Genomic DNA, 21,067 nt, shown 5'->3' with positions numbered 1-21,067 from the left:
TTTCATGACTTAGTGTATATTGAATGAAGAGCTCTCATGGACCAAGCCATTATTTACAAAGTAAGAGTCAATTTTTTTGAACTCTGGAAATTAGTCCTAGTCTTCATTCATGATATTAATCCCACTTCAGCCATGCTGATTGGTGCATTAAGAGCTTTTCCCCTCATGGTTGACCCACCCAGCTGAGCTGAAGGAGCTCTGCTCTGAGGGAAATCACCCCCTCCCGGTGGGGGAGGACCACAAACTGGATCCCATTTGGAGCAGAGTGGATGCTGAGACGATCCGAGTCGGGGGATGTTTATAAATAGACGCTTGCTGGTGATTCATCAGCTGCTCGTGTCCGCCGCATCCTAACTTGGCCGCCGCTGGATGCTGATGACGGGCCGCTTCGCCTCCTGTCACTCTGATGGAGCTCCGACACGGAATCGCTGAGGAACGACAAATCGGAGCCGGAGAGCAACAGACCAGTTAAATCCGGTTCGGAAGAGGAGGGGACCCTCTGCGGCGGCGGCGGCATGTTCTGATCGGAGAGCCGGAAGAGCAGCCGCTGCTGGCGGGATGAAGGCTCCGCGGAGACCGAGGCAGACGCTGCTCCTCCCCCGGCTGTGTGTCGGCGCGGCGGGTCTGCTCGCAGCTGTCTGGGTCTTCCACCTCTCTGAAATTACAGGTGCTCTAAGAATGTGGTGTCTTCTCGTTCAAACGCACCAATTGCATTCGAACGAGAATAGGAGTTTTGTGAAATTACATTTAATTTAAACTTCATCCCAGGAGCATGTGGTTATCTGCTTTATATTAGGTTTTCAGGGCCAAACTGGGGAGACTGGCAGGCACTTCTCTAAAAGAGAACTCGTTCAGCAAACAGAAGACAACCACAATGGCAGCATTTCCAGATCTGGTGAGACTTCCCTGCCTCTTCTGCTGTCCCGTTTCATGTTGGACTTTACATTTGCAACCATAATTATGCAGAGAATTTACTGCTGTTGACGTGCATTTGTTTTGTTAATTGAGAGTGAAGGTGTGGCGTCTCATCTCTATTAATGGTGTTTCATTCATGTCTGCTTGATGTGCCTCCCTGTTCGGTCTTCATTTCCTCCAACTCTGCACATCTAGATGTTTGAACACGGCCAGGCCTTTGAGGGACCCAGTTGCTAGGAAACTGAATGCTGAATTTGTGGTCGGATGTTGCGTGCTTCTCTGTTGTAGTTCAAAGTGCCCACACCGTCGTGATGATCTGCTGATTGTAGCAAGCCTGTCTGTCACTGGAGCTGGTTGGCTCTTTGGTTTATTCAGCAGCAGACGCACAAAAGTGATCACTTTTATTTGAGAGTCATTTTTAGTTTCTTCATTTTGCTGTGTTTTGACAAGTGAAAAAAAAAAATCCAAACTATTTAGAGTTTGGATATCTTTCTAAATTCTCAAAGGAAGTTAGAATTAAAGTACATTTACCATAGCCAGCCTTAGCTGAACGCAAACTTTGCACCATGTAGGTAGCCCTGCAGGCAGAGGTGCCCCAAGAGAACTATAATCAAAAATGGGGGTTATGTTTACAGACTCTTGGTAATTACTGATGCTTGTGTGCTGTGTGGACCAGAGGATAGATCAGGAGCATGAAACCACCACTTCTGTTTTCATCAGTCGGTCGCAGCAGATGGCGGCACAGATTTCGTCCTGTTTAATGAGTGTTTTCCTTTCCTTAAGTTACCTTTCTTTTAGGTTTATTGAAATGAACAGGCTGCAGTGTTTTGCTATCGATGATGAAGTTTACTTTGTGAAGACAGTGTCCAATAGAAATCATAACCTCAGGATTTATCTCACTTTAGTAATAGTTTCTTTGCTTAGATGCTGTCAATCCTTATCTTTAGTGGAGATTTTTATCAATCTTGACTCACTAGTAAATTAAGAAAAAAAAAATCTGGCATAAAGCTTCTTGGATGATTGCTTTTGCTTCCCTCAAAAAAGATGTTCTTGCAGGATTCAGAGCTCACATATGTTCTCTCAGCGTGGGTTCTTTGTCGGTATTACAGAGACAGTGAGTGGATGCTTTCAATGAACCAAATGAAATCGTAAACATTAGAATTTGTTTCTCTGGTTTTTTTCAAGAACCACATGAAGCAGCTTTTTTTCTGGAGAAAACAAGAGCCTGTGGGATGCTGCTGTGTTATTTTAGAAAGAAGAAAGAAAAAAACGTAACCTGGTCAGAAAAACTGCAACAACATGAAATAAAACTCAGAATAAAACTACAAACAGTTTATATTGTTTTTGTCTAGGCAGTTATTATGGCTGGTTTCCACTCATGTCATCTCCTATGATCGACTAATCTGCAATTTTTGTATGATTCTCCTCTTCTTCAGATGTCTTTAGTTTAGTTATATTCATATCCATATTCTTCATCTTCTTCCAGCTATACATGAATTCCCAGAGGACATCTTTACTCTGGCTCAGAGGAGACAGGGAGCCGTGCTCCTGCATGTTCTTTGTGTGAGTATCAACTCAGAGGCAGACTGAAAATACAAACCTGTTTTCTTTCTCTAAAATAATAAATTGCTTTTGATCATCTCTCTTCTCCTTTTCTTAATAGGCGATCTACATGTTTCATGCTCTGGCCATTGTGTGTGATGTTTACTTTGTGCCGTCATTGGAAAAAGTATCAGAGGTAGAAAGATGAACTTCAGAACTGTGTCTTGAAATCCAAACCATATGCTTTGTTCTGAGAAGTAGTTTTGTCAAAAACCAATCTAAGAACTCAAAATTCCCTCAGTAAGTAGTATTTTTATGAACACTTATAAATCAAAATGTCAAACTGTTCCATTATTCCCAACAGAACCTCCAGCTCAGTCAGGATGTTGCCGGGGCAACCTTCATGGCAGCTGGGAGCTCCGCCCCTGAACTCTTCACCTCTCTGATTGGTCCGTTTTGATTAGACTCTGACATGTTCCAGTTTAGTTATCATTGAGTCCAGTTTGGGCTGCGAAATGTTAAATCAGTGGAGGCATTTGAACAAAATGTCCCAAGGCTTTCATAACTATGAACACCAGATGCTTGGAAAGACCTTTTTGTTTGTTTGTTTTTTACCTGTAAAATACATGTAATTATTTTTAATGCTAATAACTCTGGTCCATTTTACGGGTAAAAGTCAAACAAATGAAGCAGATTCATAGTATTATGAAACTACCGCATCAGTGTCTTTGTGAAAACTCTCATTTATGAAGTTGAAAAACATATTTGTGAAACAGTGTGTTTAATTGAATGAGTTTTTTTTCTAAAGTGTTCAAAAAGTTAGACTTTTATAAATACAAGTATTCCAGCAAATCTAACTAACATTGTGTTAGGGTCACACAGTCAGTGGATATAAAAAAAATTTATCTGAAGGATAAATAGAATATATATATTTAGTTTTTAATATGTATTAGAGAGAATTGATGGTGTTCATACTGTCTGAATTAATGCTTACTCACTCTGCTTTCAGGCGTGTTCATCACAAAGGGAGATGTTGGTGTGGGGACTATTGTGGGATCAGCGGTTTTTAACATCCTGGTCATTATTGGGCTCTGCGGCATCTTTTCTGGACAGGTTTGTGTGGCTTTTATATTTATTACCACCAATGCATAGTTAAACAGACTGCAGCCTGTTTTAGAAGCAGCTCTTGGCACAGCAATATATAGAGTCTCACAAACATTTTTATATCTCTGAACGTTTCTACATTTCGTTGCATTGCGACCATAAACTTTTAATGCATTTTGTTTTGGTTTTTTCGGTGATAAACCAACACAGACAGTTTACAACTGTGGAATAGAAATATTATTTTTAACAAGCTAAATGCATTTTTTTCTCTTATTTTTCTAAATAAAAACAACTGCAATATTTAAAGATTTGTTAGAGAACACTAGTGACTGTCTTAATGTCTTTTTCCTACTTCGTATGTAAATATCTGGTTTTAATTGTAAATCCCACTCGCCACACAACATTTAATGTGTCCCTTCTCTCTTCCCGTAGCCCATCTCTCTGAGCTGGTGGCCTCTGTTTCGTGATGCTGTTTTTTACATTCTGTCCATAGTGGTGCTTATTCTGGTGAGAAACCACATTAAGTGTTTAACTTCTTTTCCTTTTCACCACCAAATAAAATACAGATCTACATTTGACTGACATTTAATATGGAGCTCCAATGGTGCCAAAATATAATAGGAACCTAGCTAAACAAAATGTGATTAATTGTGCCAGTAGCTATTAATGATTTGTGAACTAATGAACAGGTGTGTCTTAACTATAATATAGTTTTATTATTTCCATATCACAACTGCAAAGGGGGGGACTAATACTCCTTCATTGTAGTTACATGTATTTAATGCATTTCTTTTATTTTGTTTCTTTTTCTCTATGTTTTTTCTTCCTCACATTTTATTTCCAGTTTTAGTTTCATTTTGAAATCTACATGTAATTTCAAATGTCAAAAAAATAAGTACATTTAAAAATTCAGCTATTTATCAAAATAAGGAATTAAGTTTTTTTGTTGTTGTTTTTTGCCAAAACAGATTTTTTGATTTTTATTTTTTGCATAAATCATATTTTTTGTAAAAATAGCTGGTGATTTATTTTGGGATAAATAACTTTACTATTGTATTAGGAAGGTGACAATATTCTACTATTACCACTGAGTCTTGGTGAATTTGATGTTACTTTAAATATTATTTTTTGTTAAAACTCAGTTGTATTCCATTATGATTAAGCTAGTATTATTTCTCCCCGATTGACTAGATAAATATAAAAACTCAACTTTCTGAGTCTGACATGAACATTAGATGCTTATTCTTCTGTTCTGTCTACAAATCTGGTTATTGTTAAAGATTATTGGAATATTACTGTTGACTTATCTATATAAAGCAGTCTTGTAATAATGCAAGGAATCAAATCATTTTTACCATCCAAAATGCAAGAAATAACATAAGATTTTGAGCAGGAACTAACTCAGAAAGATCCGAAACCAACAAACAGGAAACAGTTTCAACTTTTCGTCTGTTAGACACATGAAAGGTCTGTATTGTATTTACAGGTGATCTATGATGAAAAAGTCCTGTGGTAAGTCTAATTAAACATTTTAAGTGAGGAATCTGTTGTTTCTTAAAGCCGATCCACAGATATGTTTGAATGTTTCAGGTGGGAGACCATCATCCTGATCTCCATGTACGGCATCTACATAATCATCATGAAGTGAGTTTCTTCTCCTCACGCTCCAGATCCGAGCCGGTTCCCGCTTTACTCCCAGCAGAGGAAGCAGCGATCGTGTGTTTCCTGTTGTGCAGGTTCAACAGAAGCCTGTGCTGCCTGGTGGAGAGTCACTGCAGCGTGGACGGTCAGCCGTGTCTCAGCAGTCTGCGGCGGACGACCGCCGTCGGAAACGTCGGAGACGGCGAAAATGACATGGTGCCGCTGAAGCCAGGTGCAGCAGCACGTGTTTGTGCGCGTGTGTGTGACGCTCTCATCGACATCAAAAGCTTCCCTCAGTGTGTGAGCAGTGCTCAGAAGACCCAGTAGCACAGATTAGGCGGCCAGGCAAAGATTTCTGTTTCCCCGTGGATTTGGCAGAGACTAAAATAAAACTGAACCTCTTTTATTTCTCTGTCCTTTTTTTTTAGTTTAGTTTAGTGATGTCTTAACTTTATTCTACTTCATTGTCTTGTGAGCCTTTTCATGTTTGCATTTGCAAACTCCAGCATGTTTTTCTTGGATTCCATGAGGCAGTCCAACATAGTATAGTGCAAAAATGTTTACAAGAAATATCTGAAAAGTGTGGCGTGCATTTGATTTTAATCCACTTTTTTCTAAACCTCCTGAAAAAAATTAGGGGGTGCAATTTGGTGTAACTTTCCAAACTGACGATGTTTTTAAAGATCGTCAGTTTGGAAAGTTCCAAACTGATTTCTACCTGATTTCCACAGGCAGAAATCAGGTTTCCTCTGATTTCTGCCTGTGGAAATCAGAGGAAACCTACATTAGGCTGCAACTGGATGAATTTACATTTGTGTTATTCAAAATGTTCACCAATGTACTCTTAAGATTATCTCAAATACTTTGTTGCGACTTGAAATTTATATAATTTGCAAAGTATTCTTTCATGGGACTGGATACAAATACGGGCTTCAATTTTCAGATTTTACCACAGAAATTTCCATTGAAACACTTTAAAGTTTATGGTTTTGTAAAACTTCCAGATGGATGGAGAAAAACAAAACATTTGCGTCTCTTTGGCTCTTTTCCTGTCCGTAGACTCATGTGTGGTGGCCGGTCAAGACTCGGGCGTGGTGCCGGCGGATGAGCTGCCGAACCTTCGCTCTCATCAGCTCAGCTTCTCAGAGGCAAGACGCCTTTTCATCCCGCCACAAGTCCCCCGTTCATCCGCCCACACATGGCATCACGTTGACTTTTCACTACAGCAAAAACAAAATATTATATCTTACAAAATATTTGTGGCCTAGTTTCTAATGCAAATATCACACTTTAAATAAGACAAAACTAACTGACAAAACTATATATCTGTTCAGCAATATATAAGCTTGTTTTAAGTCAATAATTCCTTAATGTTGATTTTAAAATAAGTACTAATTTCACTGGCAGATTATTGCACCAATAACTTGTTCTAAGATGTTTGCATGAGAAAGCTTTGTTGTTTTTTTTTCAGTGAGTTCACAACCTTCACAAATCACCGAGCTGGATGTGCCACTTGGTTAATTAATTTTCTGCTTCCCTTTAGATGAAATAATTGCAATGACTCTTTCTCGTGTTTCTCATCTTGCGTTGCTTTCCCACAGAGGCAGAGGCTGATTCGAGCTCGGGTGAGCCCAGAGGAGGGCGCATGTCCGGGGGAGGAAGGGTCGGGTCCGGGTGGGAACTGGGGGAGAGAAAACGGGGCGGCAGCGGAGGGAGAGATGGAGAGGGGTAAGGAGTCAGGGGGAGAGGCCGGTGGGGGCGCTCAGCTGAAAGAGAACGAAGAGGAAGAAGAGGATGAGGAGGAAGGGGAGGAAGAAAACTCTCCTTTCAAGCCCTTCATCCTGCCACGTGAGTGAGAAATGGCTGCAGCGCAGTGGTTTATTTTATTTGTACACTCAGTGGCGCAACTACACATTATTCAGGTGGATGCGAAAACATAGATCGGCGCCCCCCCGACCCCCCTCCCCCCGAACGAGGGAAGGAACGTCAGGGTGAAGGAGCGACGCTCACTATTATGACTATTTTGCGCTTGGAAAAAAAAACCGTAAAAAGTTGATTTTGTTTTTAGACTCTACACGTTTTTCATGTTTTATTGTCTCAGTTTCAAGACCTAACTCTAGAGACCTTTTAGAGAACAAGATGGGGAACAAAAATATATTTACACATTTCATTCAACAGAATTACAATTTCAGACTTTCAGTAGTGTGTAGGAACTCAGATTGTCTTTTTATTGTATATTTAGAGGAAGGAGGAGCATCTGCATTCAGTCAAATCAATATGCGAGTGACAGCGCCTACGCTTGATTTGCAACAAAGGAAGAAATGAGACATATGAGATGCAGTGAGGGTGGAGAAAAGGATTTAGGGGACAGGATGTTGTCAGCCTTCCAACTAATAATCTCCATTAGAAAATGCAACTTGAACCCTGAATGCGTCCTGCGAAACCACACCTACTTCCTGCTTTGCCCTCTGTTAATATTTCACAGCTTTTTACGGGTTTTAAAGGCTGAGGAAGCTAATTACAAGGAGATGACGCAGAGGTTCGCAGACGCATTTAGGCCGTGCCGTGTAAATAATTTAGAAGTGGAGATGAATGATGCCAATGGGGGGGACAGTGAGTGGCTGTTTTCCGTCTCTCTGCAGATGGCTGGTGTGTTCGACTGAAGTGGCTGCTGTCCTGGCCTCTCAGCTTCCTGCTGCACTGCACCATCCCCGACTGCAACCAGCCGCGATGGGAGCGCTGGTACCTCCTCACCTTCCTGTCCTCCACTCTCTGGATCGCTCTCTTCTCCTACCTCATGGTCTGGATGGTATGACACGCACACCGACATGCACACACGTGCAAGTCGTGAAGTCGTACAGTCGTAAGCAAACGTCTTCTCCCCCGTGTGAAGGTGACCATAGTCAGCTACACGCTCGGGATCCCGGATGTCATCATGGGCATCACGTTCCTGGCAGCTGGCACCAGCGTTCCCGACTGCATGGCCAGCCTCATTGTCGCCAGGCAAGGTGTGTGATGTCGTCCGCAGCAGCAAACGTTTCAGGAACTTCATCGTCACTATGTAGCAGAAAAAGACATTATTTCTGCGACAACCTTACAAAAAAAAGCTTCCAGATTATTTTCAGAACAGAAAATTTCAGTTGTAGACAGTTAACTAAATGCCTGAAGGCATGAGATGATGATATGATTATCTTCCTGCAGATTGTTAAGCTTTTGTGTCGCTGACGGGTTTTTTTTAAACCTTTCGTTGCGTGGTTTTACACTCTGCAGGGATGGGCGACATGGCCGTGTCCAACTCCATTGGGAGTAATATCTTCGACGTGCTGCTGGGCCTGGGCTTCCCCTGGGCGCTGAGGACTCTCATAGTCAGCTATGGATCAGTGGTAACTCCAGCTGTCTGTGTGTAGGTGCGACAGCATGCACCTTTCACATCGTCTGTGTGTGCAGCTAAAACTGGGACTACACCTGGCAAGGAGACAAGAAACCAAAACTTTGACTGTGGTTGTTTTTAGCTGCTGCTTAGAGCCCACATGTAAAGCTCCAGTCTGTTCAGGGCTCCACTTCAAATTGCGTTGTTTTGTAGGGAAAAGAAAAGTCACACTTAATAAATCACAGAGGTTTTGAAATATCGAGATGTTTTTACAGATACGCTTAGCTTCATTTGCACAGACACACAAGACAAGAATTGATCTCCATTTTAGTATTTTGCTATTTTACCTCAATCTGCATGATGGATGTGTAAACATTTAGCACCATCTTAATTTATTGGCACTCTAAAAGATGTTAAAAGTCTTTAAATAAATTCCTCTTTTTTTGCAGTAGCATAAGCTCACGCTGTAAATTTTATTTTATTTTTTTCTCTATTCCATTAGGAAAAAAATCCCACAATAAGAAATTAGTCATTTTAACCACAACTGTTATTTCCAATAACCTTTAGCTAATAATCAATAATCCAACATGATGTTTCAACATGATGTGACACAGATGCACCTTGTCTTTTAGCTACTCATCGTAATGACAACATTATGCCCAAGCTAAGCAGATTTTTTTTTCTTCATAAATTAGGAAACAGATGTAAGAAAAAAGTTACTAAGCTACATTTAATTTAATTTAAGTCGTTTTTGCTGCTTCAAACAAATGAAATCTTAAATGCTAATTTGTGAAGCTTTTTGGTAAAATAGATTCATTTAAAGTTACACTTTGTAAAAATAACCAACAAGGATAGTTTAAAAATGCAAATAACAATATGCACTTTTCTATATTTAAGGTTACGATCAACAGTAAAGGCCTGGTGTACTCTGTCATCCTGCTGCTGGCCTCAGTCACACTCACTGTGAGTAAATCTGTCTGATCTCAGATCATTTCCTGTGTTTCCTCTCCTGTCACTCTGACTTTATCGGTTTTTATCTCCGAGCCTAAAAACACCTGATTGGATTTTCTGGAGGTTAAACTCGGTGCGGTGCAGCATCATTTGTCTCATTATAGTCTTGTCTCTGTCCGTCCTCAGGTCCTGTGTGTCCATCTGAACCGCTGGAAGTTGGACCGCCGGCTGGGCCTCTGCCTCCTGCTGCTTTACTCCATCTTCCTTCTCTGCTCCGTCGGCTTCGAACGGCTGTAGAGCTGGAGCGAACGCGCCCCGAAAAACACTGACAAGTTCCCTGATTTGTTTTCCTCCTTCACCGACGCCGTCCCGTCTTCTCAAACGCGCGTTTTTGATTTCACATCCTCGTGGGTCTATGCGTTACCGCGACACCGGATGTCTGTAAGTGATGTTTACCTTTGATAAATGAGTATTTTAAACAGTTTTGTACTAAAGCACTTCAGAACCCCAGAAGAAAAGCGTTTCTAAAGTGTCAAATTTATATACCTGAACCCCAAAGTGAGTTTGGAACTTCAGAGAGAAGATTATAGTAGGTTTAGGTTTATATGGTTGCTTCCCATTTTGTGCACTTTTATCATATACGCTTAGTGTCACAGTTTTTATCTCACTACTGTGTTTGTTATTGTAAACAGCATAGCATGTCTGATCAGCGCGCTCCCGATGTTTGCACTAAGTCACTGTTATCCTGCCTAAAAGCTTATCAAGTCAGAGTGTTTGGGTCACATTCCTAACGTTTTAGTGCAATAAAATATTACGCACAGTTCCTCCTGAAAATGAATCACCTTTGTTTTGCTCTTGCACCTAAATTTAAACATCTGAGCAGAATCGGATCTGTGGATGGTGGAATAAAACCGGCTCTTTGCTGATATCCAAAAAGAAGACACTCGTGTAGATTGAAACAAATGACCATCTAATTATTTAAGAAAAAAATCATGACATTAATTTGTCAGAAATGTTAAGTATTACTTATTTGAGTATTTTGTGACAGAGTTGAGGTTCATGTGTGTGACTTCTTGTATTTCATGTAGAAGAAAATAAACCTCCTTTTTGTTGCCATTTGCTGGAGCACTTTCAGTGAAAAACTCATTTTAATTTATCCTCTGCCAAACACAAGATGATATTTGAAAATAAAACTCTGTCATAATGAACTGCTCTAGAGATGTTTCTTTGCCACAAAGTCATTTGATCCTGATAAATGAAGCCAAACCTGCTGAGGTTTTTGTTTTTCTCAAACGTCGTTCGGAGATAAAAAGCAGGATTCAGCACCAGAGACAGCGCCGCCGCGGTCCGGTCCAAAGAGCTGTCCAGGTTCTGAACCTCAACGCTTCACGTTCAGGACAGAAAATATGCTCTTCACCAGCTTCACAGTTTCTAGTTAGATATTTTTGTAAATTCTTATTATAGTATATTGAAGCTTAATTACAAACATTTTATAGGTTTCAAAGATTTTTGTGGAAATAAATCATCCAATTCATCAACCTTTGTTTTTTAATAATGGGCATCAAATGTTGACCAGATCCTGACCGATTGTGACCCGTTCTTCCTTTATCAGTTCTCAGACTGTCACAGTTTTATTAATTTTCTCCAGATACTCTTAAGGTTTTGATGGTTCAACCACTCAGGAATATTTTGTTTTTAACACTGATCAATAAAAATGATTGTTTCTGGATCGTTGGACAGAATTTCCTAAACTTAGCAAACATATTAAGGTGATTTGTGTTTAGTTGGTTATTTATATGCTGTACTGATGTTTCTTGGTAGTAAATCTTAAACAACAGAAATGTGTTTATTTCCATTTAAATGGTGTCACATTTATAAGGAAATACATTTGTAGGTTGAGCAGCAGGATTGATTATGTTGGGTGTGACCATGAAAAAACTTCCCAATACTCTTACCAATGCCAGCAGCTTCCTCTGTTAATGTTGTTTTACATCTATATTAGAATAAAAGATGAATGTTTGACAAAACTAGACATGTTGGTAATTTAGAAGTTTATTCATTTCATATATAGGAGCCTCTGTAATAATTAGGAGAACTCTGACATCTTGGCGGACAGAGATCTGTTCTTAAAAACAGAGTTATGGGATTACCTCAATATTTTAAATTACAAAACCAAAGTTTTTAGTCCTTCCTGAGCTAAAAAAAAGAAAAAGTGTCACCTGGTGTCAGAGTGAAAACATGCTTTTTCCTCTTAAATTGGCCATAAATCAGAAACAAAGCACCAATGAGACGGAGTTCACGATTCAAAATGATCTTTATTTTAGTCGGGCTAAATCAGCTTCAATACCAAAAAAATGAAAAAATAAAAATAGTACAACAAAGTACGTCATCTTACAAATACTTATGAAGAAAGTCTGACATAAACAATTTGAAACATGTCACAGTCATAACAAAAATATAAAAGTCAATACAGTACATAGAATGGATTAGGAGCTATATATCGAAGTGTTTGCAATATCATGGACTTTACAAATTCAACTAGTAAAAACTCCCAATACCAATGGAATATCAGATAATATAAAATGTAAAAACAAACACTAGAAAGAAACGGCTGTGATGAAAGTTTATGTGCATGTTGCATGCAAATCAACCTCAGCGTGACGAAGGATAAAAACAGCTAGTCTGGAAATGAGTGCGTCTCGTTGGCACGACAGCGACGTGTGAAATGATGGCACGTCAAAAAAAAAAAAAAAAATGGAAATACACGTTTTTTTTTATGATCCTTTGCGTTTCATGTAGTGAGCGAAAAAAAAACAACTTATCAGTGGAGCCGGAAAGTTTGAGGCAGGGAGCTCCTGCAGGGAGCCGATGAACTCTGAAGTGACTCATGTAGTTTAATTACACTCTTATGATTTCATGGAGCGAAATGAAAGCCGTCGCAACGGCGGTGCTTTGGGTTGGCTCTGAGCGGAGAGAAGCGCCACTGTGATGTCACATATGATAAATACGCAAAGGGAAACCTCATCAAAACACAGTAAAAGCTTTGGTGAATGGGACAACAGCACACACCGACTAAAGCCACTAGAAAAGCCCACTAATAACCAGAAACAACAATTAGATTTCTTAACCAGATATACGGTGACGTGGTCCCCACATCACTATCAGTGAGTAAAAATAGATCTTTTAGCTGAAGAAAAACTGTCTCCACACTCCACGCTGTTGTCTTCGAGTGTGGAGGGGTGCAAATAGTTAGCCGTGATGCTAATCCTTGTTCTCCTGGGAGTTCCCATGGAGACAGCAGCTATTATTGGTACTGCTTGCATTCGGTTTGTCTGTGTGTGTAACAGTCCAGTAGAAAGTGTGTCTATGATGTAAATACACATGATATGTTACATGTTTGACAGCAAGTCTCGAGGCCGCTCTAGGCAGGATTGTAGTGATAGTTTGATCCCCGTGTTGACTGATCTGAGGTCTGTTTATGTTTGGAGTCCCCTGGCTAGCACTGTAGGTAAGAGCGACTGGTGAAGCTGACCTGCGATCTGGCTCAGCTACATCTGGACAGAGCCCGGCCTGGCGGGCTGAGAGGAGGTCTGACATTTTGGGCCGGGGCCGAGGGGGTCCTGGTGCTGAGAGGCAGGCTTCGTGTTCTGACGTCACTCGGGGGCTGAGCTCTGGTTCTGCTGGTATATGGAGGCCTTGTCTTTGAGCAGAGCCAGGCACAGGTGGCAGCTCCAACTCCCTGATGACACGGAAACAGGAAAGGATGAAGGAAGTTTATACAATTCATTTCCTAACTTCTTTGTGTTTGAATCGATGTGTTTACAAAGAAACGTCAGTCATCTTAGGGCTGGAGCTGACAATTATTTTCTTATTATTTTTTCTGTAAATGGAGTAAAGGAGACCTAGGTGTTTAATTTCCTAAAAGATATATTAAGTCCACATGTTATTAAGTTGGAAAACTCTCCAGCACTCCTTGATGTTTAAATATAAATTGAGGTTCAGATGATCGGCCCTCCCTGTGAACCTAAACAGATCACGGTGAAGCGTCGGCTCACCCTCTGGCGGTTCGGTCATGGGTGGGGTTAGACAGTACATGTGGTAGCCTCGATCACAGTCGTCACAGAAGAGCAGCTGGTCCTGCGGAAACAAAACATAACGTTCACTCACCGATCAAATCTGAACACGAGTTAGAAAAGATTCTTAAAAAAGGTGGAAGAAAAAGTTTAAAATATGAACACTAAAACCATTTAATCCACAATCCAGGGCTGGTTTTAGGTTTTAGTTGTGTTTTGACATGCAAACAGACCGAAACTTTTTCATGGTCTCTGACAAGACAGAATGATCATCCAAACTGACCTTTTCCATCTCTTACCATCAGGCAGCTGACATTTACCAGATCAGCACAAATGAAGAACAGGGCCTAATTGTAAAGATAAGCACTTCCTCTTTCCTAAATCTGCTTTTCAGAACAACAAACAATTTCGCATCCATCCTGCAGGGAAGAATCTCCTGAGAGGTCCATGGAAAAAAGCCTCTTCATCATTTAAGTTGCTTCTAGTGTAAATGAAGCCTGTAAATATTTATGAGCCACATTATAACATCTAGCTCCTGAAGATGTAGATGATTTTAAACAGCATAAAAACAAGTAAATGTCATTTACGAGAAAGAGTCCTCAGAAAGATTCAGGGTTGAAAGAGACTCACGTCGTTCTCTGAGGTGCCGCACACGTTGCAGCATTTGCACTCGATGCACTGCCAGCGGTACGTCTTCACGGCCGCCATCATCACTGGAGTGAACTGCAGACACGTCGGGTGTCCTTCAACATGGACGGAGAGATGTTTAAATTAACCTAGATAAGCAACTCTGTGAAAAACAGGGCCAGAATCCGACCAAACATGATGTCACCGTTACTATACTGAGAAAGAGAAGAGGAGGAGACTCATACCTGACCGTCCGCAGTCTGAGCAGGACACCAGCTCCTCTGATTGGCCCGTTTTTTGATTCAAGGTGGAGTCTCCCAGGCAGAAATCACAGTAATCGTTGGGCAGCGCCAGACCATTGGGACCCTTTTTGGTGGCTGGACAAAAGAGAAAAAGTAAAGAAACGTATTCCTCGTGCATTAGAACTGAGATTAGACCCATAAGAACTGACGCCACACATAAAGGTCACCAACATCAACGAATAGAAACAAACTACCTCACGAATGGATTGGATATTATAACAAGGAAAACCAGAAGAAAAAAAACCCACCTTCTTCTCCCATTTTGATTCACAAATACATAACCAGTTCAGCACCATCTTTAAATCGTCATGACACTAAATCACAAAACTGACATATGAATCTGCAAAAATGGTGTCACGTGCACAAACAAAAAGAAACCCAACAGCTATGAAATGGAATATTGTGTAGGAAAACAAAATGATTGAAAAAGTGCCAGATTTCCCAACTATACAAACATGTTTCAGTCAGAAACTTTCAGTCTCATCCACAATTTCAAATCATAAAAATGTAAAATCAAAGAAGGGGGAGGGAAAAAGCACACAACAACAACRACAACAAAAAAATCAATGAGAGACTTCCCTTGCACCAACACACATGCTACAAGGCATGCAACCAAACCTCCCTCCTCTCTGTCTATCTGCCTCTCTGCACTGGAGGAGTAACTCACTCTTCTGCTCCTCAGGCTGGCGAGGAGTGGGTGGTGCCTCGATCTCCTCGTGGTCCTCGCCCTCCTCCTCTGCCAGGTGAGAGTGTGTATAGTGGTAGCTCAGGCCTGGGCGATTCTTGTAGCGCTTTCCACAGACTAATACACACACACACCGTCATACAAGAGTGTTATCGTGATACGGGCACCCTTACCAAAAAAAAAAACAAAAAAAAAAAAAACAGGGAACAACGTGGAGCCGAGCTGGAAGTTTGGCATTCATCACTCCCAAGAAAGCTTTTGCTTCTTTTTCTGTCAGTCCACAAGGGGTCATTTCAGGCGGACACGCAGGTAGCAGGTAGGACAGCGAGCTGAAGCCAGAACCAAGTTACACAGCACACACACACACACAGCGCACACACAGAGCATCAGCTCAGAAAACACTGCTGCTTCCCTGTGGCGTTTTTTTTTTTTTTTTTTTCAGATCGCGTCATGCACAGCAAAATGGCGCGCCTCGTTGTTTCAGGGGCGAAAAGCGAAAAGCCTCTCCTGCTGACATGCACGGCTCAGACAGACGACCTGCTACTCACTGTCACAGGCGTACGGTTTGTCTCGCTCCTCCAGCGCCGCCGCCGCAGCCTCCGTCTTCTTCTTCCCATTCTTGTCGGAGCGGCCCTGAAGAAGAATAAGAGACAAACTTAAATATTTACTTTCTACAGGTGCTTCTCATAGGAATATCACTTAAAAGTTCATTCGTTTCAAAAGTGAAATTAACTCACTCTGATTTAGTGATCTAATTTGAGAGCACTAACAACTAAATCACTAAACTGACTTGATTTTCAGCCAGCTCAAAGTAAACAAAGCAAACAGAAGATAGAGAGCATCTTCTTCTAAACCTGAGATTAGAAAAATAAAACTACAGAGTTTTTATTTCGTTACTTTGTGTTCACTATAATTTTGTGTTTATGCTCACAAAAAAATATTCACCGCTTAAACATTTTCACATTTTGTGCATTATACCCACAAACTTAGATCTATTTTATTTTAATGCATCATCTCAATGTTCTGGCTGCTTGATTAACACTTTTTCCTTTCACTCAATTTTCCATCAGTTTGAACTGAACAGCCATTTTCTTTAGCAAAGACTGTTTGTAGCTTGCCTACCTTGTTGCAGGTGTCAGTGGACATAGAGATTTAACTTTACGTCTACTTTATTTCAACGTCTTTTGAAGATATGTTTCTGAAAATAAGTATTTTAATCTCTTTTATGATAGTAAAAGCTGACACCGAGTTTCAATACTGACCCAACTGAAATCTATTTAGTTGTTTTTTTTCATCCCATACTTTTCTCTTAAATTGCACAACGTCGTTTTGAACGCTCACCTTGGATTTGCTCTTGCCTCGTCTTTTGGGAGTCTCATCTTCAAAGTCTTCGTCATCCAAATCATCCAAGTAATCATCGTGGTCGAGAACTCTCTGCTGTAAGAATCGGAATTAGCTCAAGGTTTCGTTCCTGCTCACGTGTCTGAACACATGTTCAGGTATATTTTCTACCAAAATGGTTATCAGAGTTAACCGTCTGCAGGGTTTCCCCCAGTGTATTGTAAGCCTGGTGGCCCGCCATGCTTTACTAGCCCCACCGCCAGGCTAAGCGTTGCTTGTTTATGTTTTTAAGGGGGAAAAAAAAAAAAACAGCTTTTTTTTTTTTCTCTTTTAGCCGGATTGCAAGCGTTTCTGTTGCTCTGAGCATTTCACTAGCGGAGTAAGATTATTCCTAAAGGATAGGATAGGTTTAAATAGATAGGATAATAGATAACACAGCTAGCGCCTCTGCGCTTTGCCTCACGCTGTGCCGCTGCTTTACCTCAGCGGGATCGCGCACACCTCTTTTCACTCAAACTGGATCAAATCAATGTAACTATCCATACAGATTGACCTGTATGGATATTTACATCGACTTACTGTGAGAAATTATGTCTCTTTGGAGAAATGAAGGTAAGAGTTTAAAACCCGCTGCGTTAGCTCTGGTTGCGCAGCTCTATGTGAACCGCAGGAATAACTTGTAGCAAATTCAGAGGTGTGTTGAGCGAGCGGTGAGAATGATTTATCTTTGTGAACAAAGAATTATATGAGGCGTTTACAGCTCAACACGCCGCCTAGCGTGCGGTTCTGTCTTCCCTGCAAAGTTTATGCATGTGGTTCCGGTTGACCGGAACGTTAGCGGTTAATGAACCAGCGCTAACCTTATCATGCAGATTCAGCCCGGTGAGGAGCTTTCGCGCTCTTCTCGTTGTCACGCTTCACGCTGGTTTTATATCATTTTATTAGTAGTAGTAGTATTTTTCCGGTTACACGATGCATCAAACCATATCAGATGCTTTGTCCACTTAGAGTTAATGTGATTTTCAGATCACAGAAACTGTGATCTGAAAATCACAGTTTCTGTGACTCTTATTAAAAACTCAACAGACATGACATGTTAGAGCTACTAAAGCCACATTAGCAGCATTGAATTAAATCTCCCGTTTGTTTTGCATCTCTGTGCAGTGCAGTGGATTTAACTCATCATGCAGGGCCGGTCCAAGGCTGTATGAGGCCATGAGCAGAATTTGACTTAGGGGCCCCTTTTGTTGTAAAAACATCAGCATCTCTAACAGCTTCTGTGTTAGATTTAATCTGGGAGAAGCGAGTAGTTTAATTGGCCAACCTGAAAAACAATCAGTTATAATTGCAGTTTACTAATTTGTATTTGTGAACAAACAGAGCTCAAACTCAAAGATTAAACTCACAGCATCAGATTGTAGCTATGGTAACAAAGCAATCTAACTATGAATATTGTTCTTTGAACTTTTACAAAATAAACTTGCCAGCTGTTTAAAATCTTACATTTAAATGTTAAACTATTTAAAATGTTTTAATTTATGTATGCTGAAACCATTAAATCAAACTTGGCAGCATTGATCATCTCAATAAACAAATTTTACATTTATATATATGTGGTCTGTGTTAAAATATTAGCTTTTACGGGGCCCTTGAAGCCCTGATGGAGCTGCTGACTTGATTTGGATTAAACAGAAGTGCAAATAATTGATATTCATTTTAATTGGATTTTTTGATTTGTTGCTTTTAAGACTAGCTGTGGGTTTAGATAGCATTTCACTGGCGTTTTCCCGTAACACACAATTAGTAGTAATTTTACATTTCCTGTCAACTTAACATATTTTAATAAAAAAACATGGTGCACCACCTCGGTGCCCCGACCACACAAGTTTTCTGGGGGAAACCCTGGTCTGGTTCTGACAGGTCTGGTCAGAAGTTTACATCTGAATGGATTTAAAATGTTTGATTTATAATTTGAATCATTCTTTCTCCACGTTGGAATGATCATACAACAACCAACTTTGATTAACGTTAATCACAGATATTTGGCTGCACTGGTTTGATTATGTTCTGGATCTTTTATGGATTTTTGTGAATCAATTGCTACAAGCAATAGAAGTTTGTAGCAATAGCAAACTTCTGCCCCTGGGGGGAAAAAAGCATGAAAATATACTTGAATTTATGCTCATGATGAGTGTATGTAAACTTCTGACCAGAACTTTATCTCTCATGCTTTCCACATCAAAAAGTGATCATCTATTCAATTTAAAATCTTCATCATCTGATCACATCAGTGTTTGAAAGCTTTCAGTCTAACCTTACGAATGCGTCCAGAAGACGTGTGAGTGACCGCCGACGTGGCCGGCGGCTCCACAGTGGCCGGGTCGTCTTCAGGGGCGCGGACGTCAGACGCGCCGCTCCTCCTTTCCAGGGGTTCGCCTTTCAGCAGAGCCTCCAAGCTGCTGCCGTCCACCGTTCCCAAAGCCTCACGCTTCAGACCCAGGTCTAGATCTGCTGCATTATCCAGAAAAACAGGCATGAACCACACACAGAGTTGTTCATAAAAAACTTCTGCGTTTTACTGTGCTTAAGGTTTTCCCAGAATTACTCAAATCTGACAACCCCTAAATGTGTCTCTAGAGGGGAATAAGATATTTCACGAAAGCATATACCTGCTTTGAGAGGAGGGAAAGCCAAACGCGGATCCTCAGGAGGATGGGAACGCCGTTTCTTCCTCCAACGGCGAGCGGGGTACGAGTACAGCTGTCCTGGAGCTATACCTAATTATTCATTGGAAACAAAGGACACCAGGGGAATTGTTGGACTGTTCTCCTCATGCATTACTTTCAACAAACAAATATCAAATATGAGTCACAAAATAGTAAATAACTGTTCTTCTTTCATCTTGAGTGGTAATTATTCACCTGCGCTCCTGTGCCTCTTCTCCATCCAGATGTAGCAGTTTGACTGTGCGACTCCAGTCTGAGAATCCAGGAAAGGCATGAGGATGCTGCGTTCTGCACAGAGACGGGCGTTGTAGCTGTGACACTGCTCCATGGCATCCCGGTAATACTGTTCTCCTAGACTGAATTCAAAATGGAGGACACGGATGGGTAAACAAACAAAACCAAGAAAGAATTTAAAACTGTTGCTGACCATTATGTACTGCAGTCCAAATTCGTATTAAGGTTTGAAATGTTGTTTGCTTTTTTTTTATCTTATTATTCCAATTCAGACATGTCAGGGGATATATATCATCCGACCTGAAAGATAAGAATTTTTACATTTTATAAACAGGTTCAAATTAAATCCTTAAACTACAGATGCACTAATCAATGGGTCAATTTCAATTTTCAAGATATCATAAAACGACTTAGAAAATCAGTCAGTTAGGTAACACATTTGTAACAAATTATAAACTAAAAATACTGCCAATCCTGCACAATTTTCAAAGTCAAAATGAATTACCAATTTATACCAATTCACAGCACATATCATATCCAAGTATTTTATATGACAAATAGACCCTATTCATATTGAGTTATAAAGAAAAACAAAATCGAATCAATCCCATTTCTAATAGCACAGCCCAGGTTTATTGACAAATTCAATTAAATTAAGTCCTGCTACTAATCATCATAACACACCGGTTAAATGAAAAGCGTATTTGATGGAGAAGATCTTCTCACTCACTGGAGTTCATGTGATCTCACCTGATTAGTGTAATTTGACCACATTAGTGGAAATACAACAGCTCTCTTTGAAGTAGCAGCAGCCTGAGGACAAGGGTCGCTTTCTTCATAAAGCCAGTCTTTACTCACTCCCAGCTTTCCCCCTAAAAACAGGCTGCTGCATCTGTGTTTTACTGTACTTTCAGCCTTTGGCTATTTATTTAAAGTCATACTTATTTATAGGATACGCAATGCGTCTCGTGGTTTCAAAGTAAAAGCCAGCATTTACAGTAGAGACGGACTGCTGCCAGAACAAAAGGTTGATTGTTAGCAACAAAGCGCCCGCCAATCGGACAGTTTATTGAAGAATTAAGTCGTCCCTTCATCCCGAATAAGCGGTCTATAAGTCCTTGTGGAATCACTATTTGTAAAATCACTGGAAACAGACCAGCAACTGATAGAGTTAGACCCAAACGTTGCCTTCACAATGAGCTCAGCTCCTTTCTAACTGCCCAAAGCTAGAAAAGCTAACCATAGCACAAAGATAACGTAATTCTCTTGGGACAATTTTTGTATTGAACAACAGGAAAGACCGTGGGAAAATACGGCAAGCTCAGCTGTAAAACGATAACCAACCAAATGAAAACGACTCTCAGTGTGGGTGGTCTTTACACTCTTACAACAAATAAAGGTAAACTTACACTTTCACAACACTGTCGACGGCCGCCGCCATATTTGCTTATTGCGGTTGTGTGAAGTGCCAGTGCGCCTGCGCACAGACGTTAGCGACCGTTATTACCTCCCACAATGAAAATACATGCGACGCACTTTCGTCGAATGTGTGTGTG

At 40.6% G+C, this 21,067-nt stretch overlaps 2 protein-coding genes across 8 annotated transcripts; one reads left to right on the top strand and one right to left on the bottom strand.

Moving 5' to 3' along the window:
- The first annotated feature begins 148 nt into the window (after positions 1–148).
- On the top strand, positions 149–10,641 carry LOC103471415 (sodium/potassium/calcium exchanger 3-like). 3 transcript variants are annotated; one of them, XM_008420399.2, is made up of 17 exons: positions 149–667; positions 797–895; positions 2,402–2,478; positions 2,579–2,653; positions 2,822–2,906; positions 3,467–3,570; positions 3,994–4,068; positions 5,048–5,073; positions 5,152–5,205; positions 5,298–5,434; positions 6,262–6,350; positions 6,804–7,050; positions 7,845–8,011; positions 8,096–8,210; positions 8,473–8,605; positions 9,470–9,535; positions 9,710–9,821. In XM_008420399.2, exons 1-17 carry the CDS (start codon positions 559–561, stop codon positions 9,726–9,728), a joined length of 1,677 nt encoding a protein of 558 aa, XP_008418621.1. In that variant the 5' UTR covers positions 149–558; the 3' UTR covers positions 9,729–9,821. The 3 variants fall into 3 exon arrangements, with proteins under 3 accessions (XP_008418621.1, XP_008418622.1, XP_008418620.1); XM_008420398.2 differs by having other exon boundaries at positions 150–667; positions 8,473–8,585; positions 9,710–10,641; XM_008420400.2 differs by lacking the exon at positions 9,710–9,821 and having other exon boundaries at positions 8,473–8,609.
- Positions 10,642–11,818: 1,177 nt separating this feature from the next.
- On the bottom strand, positions 11,819–21,028 carry LOC103471417 (zinc finger protein ubi-d4). Of its 5 annotated transcripts, none has more exons than XM_008420401.2 (11): positions 20,921–20,952; positions 19,473–19,633; positions 19,221–19,328; positions 18,866–19,062; positions 16,552–16,647; positions 15,759–15,843; positions 15,193–15,327; positions 14,469–14,600; positions 14,227–14,339; positions 13,579–13,660; positions 11,819–13,262 (listed from the first exon to the last, which is right to left on the bottom strand). In XM_008420401.2, the coding sequence occupies exons 1-11, from the start codon at positions 20,950–20,952 to the stop codon at positions 13,177–13,179; spliced, it is 1,227 nt and encodes a 408-aa protein (XP_008418623.1). In that variant the 3' UTR covers positions 11,819–13,176. The 5 variants fall into 5 exon arrangements, with proteins under 5 accessions (XP_008418623.1, XP_008418624.1, XP_017162639.1 ...); XM_008420402.2 differs by having other exon boundaries at positions 12,650–13,262; positions 16,552–16,644; positions 20,921–21,028; XM_017307150.1 differs by having other exon boundaries at positions 12,650–13,262; positions 18,866–19,059; positions 20,921–21,028.
- Positions 21,029–21,067: the final 39 nt, after the last annotated feature.

The sequence above is a fragment of the Poecilia reticulata genome, linkage group LG10, assembly GCF_000633615.1.
Source record: "Poecilia reticulata strain Guanapo linkage group LG10, Guppy_female_1.0+MT, whole genome shotgun sequence".
NCBI classification, from domain to species: Eukaryota; Metazoa; Chordata; class Actinopteri; order Cyprinodontiformes; family Poeciliidae; genus Poecilia; species Poecilia reticulata.
The sequence above is the reverse complement of the archived record's forward strand: the minus strand, read 5'-3'. Positions and strand labels throughout refer to the sequence as shown.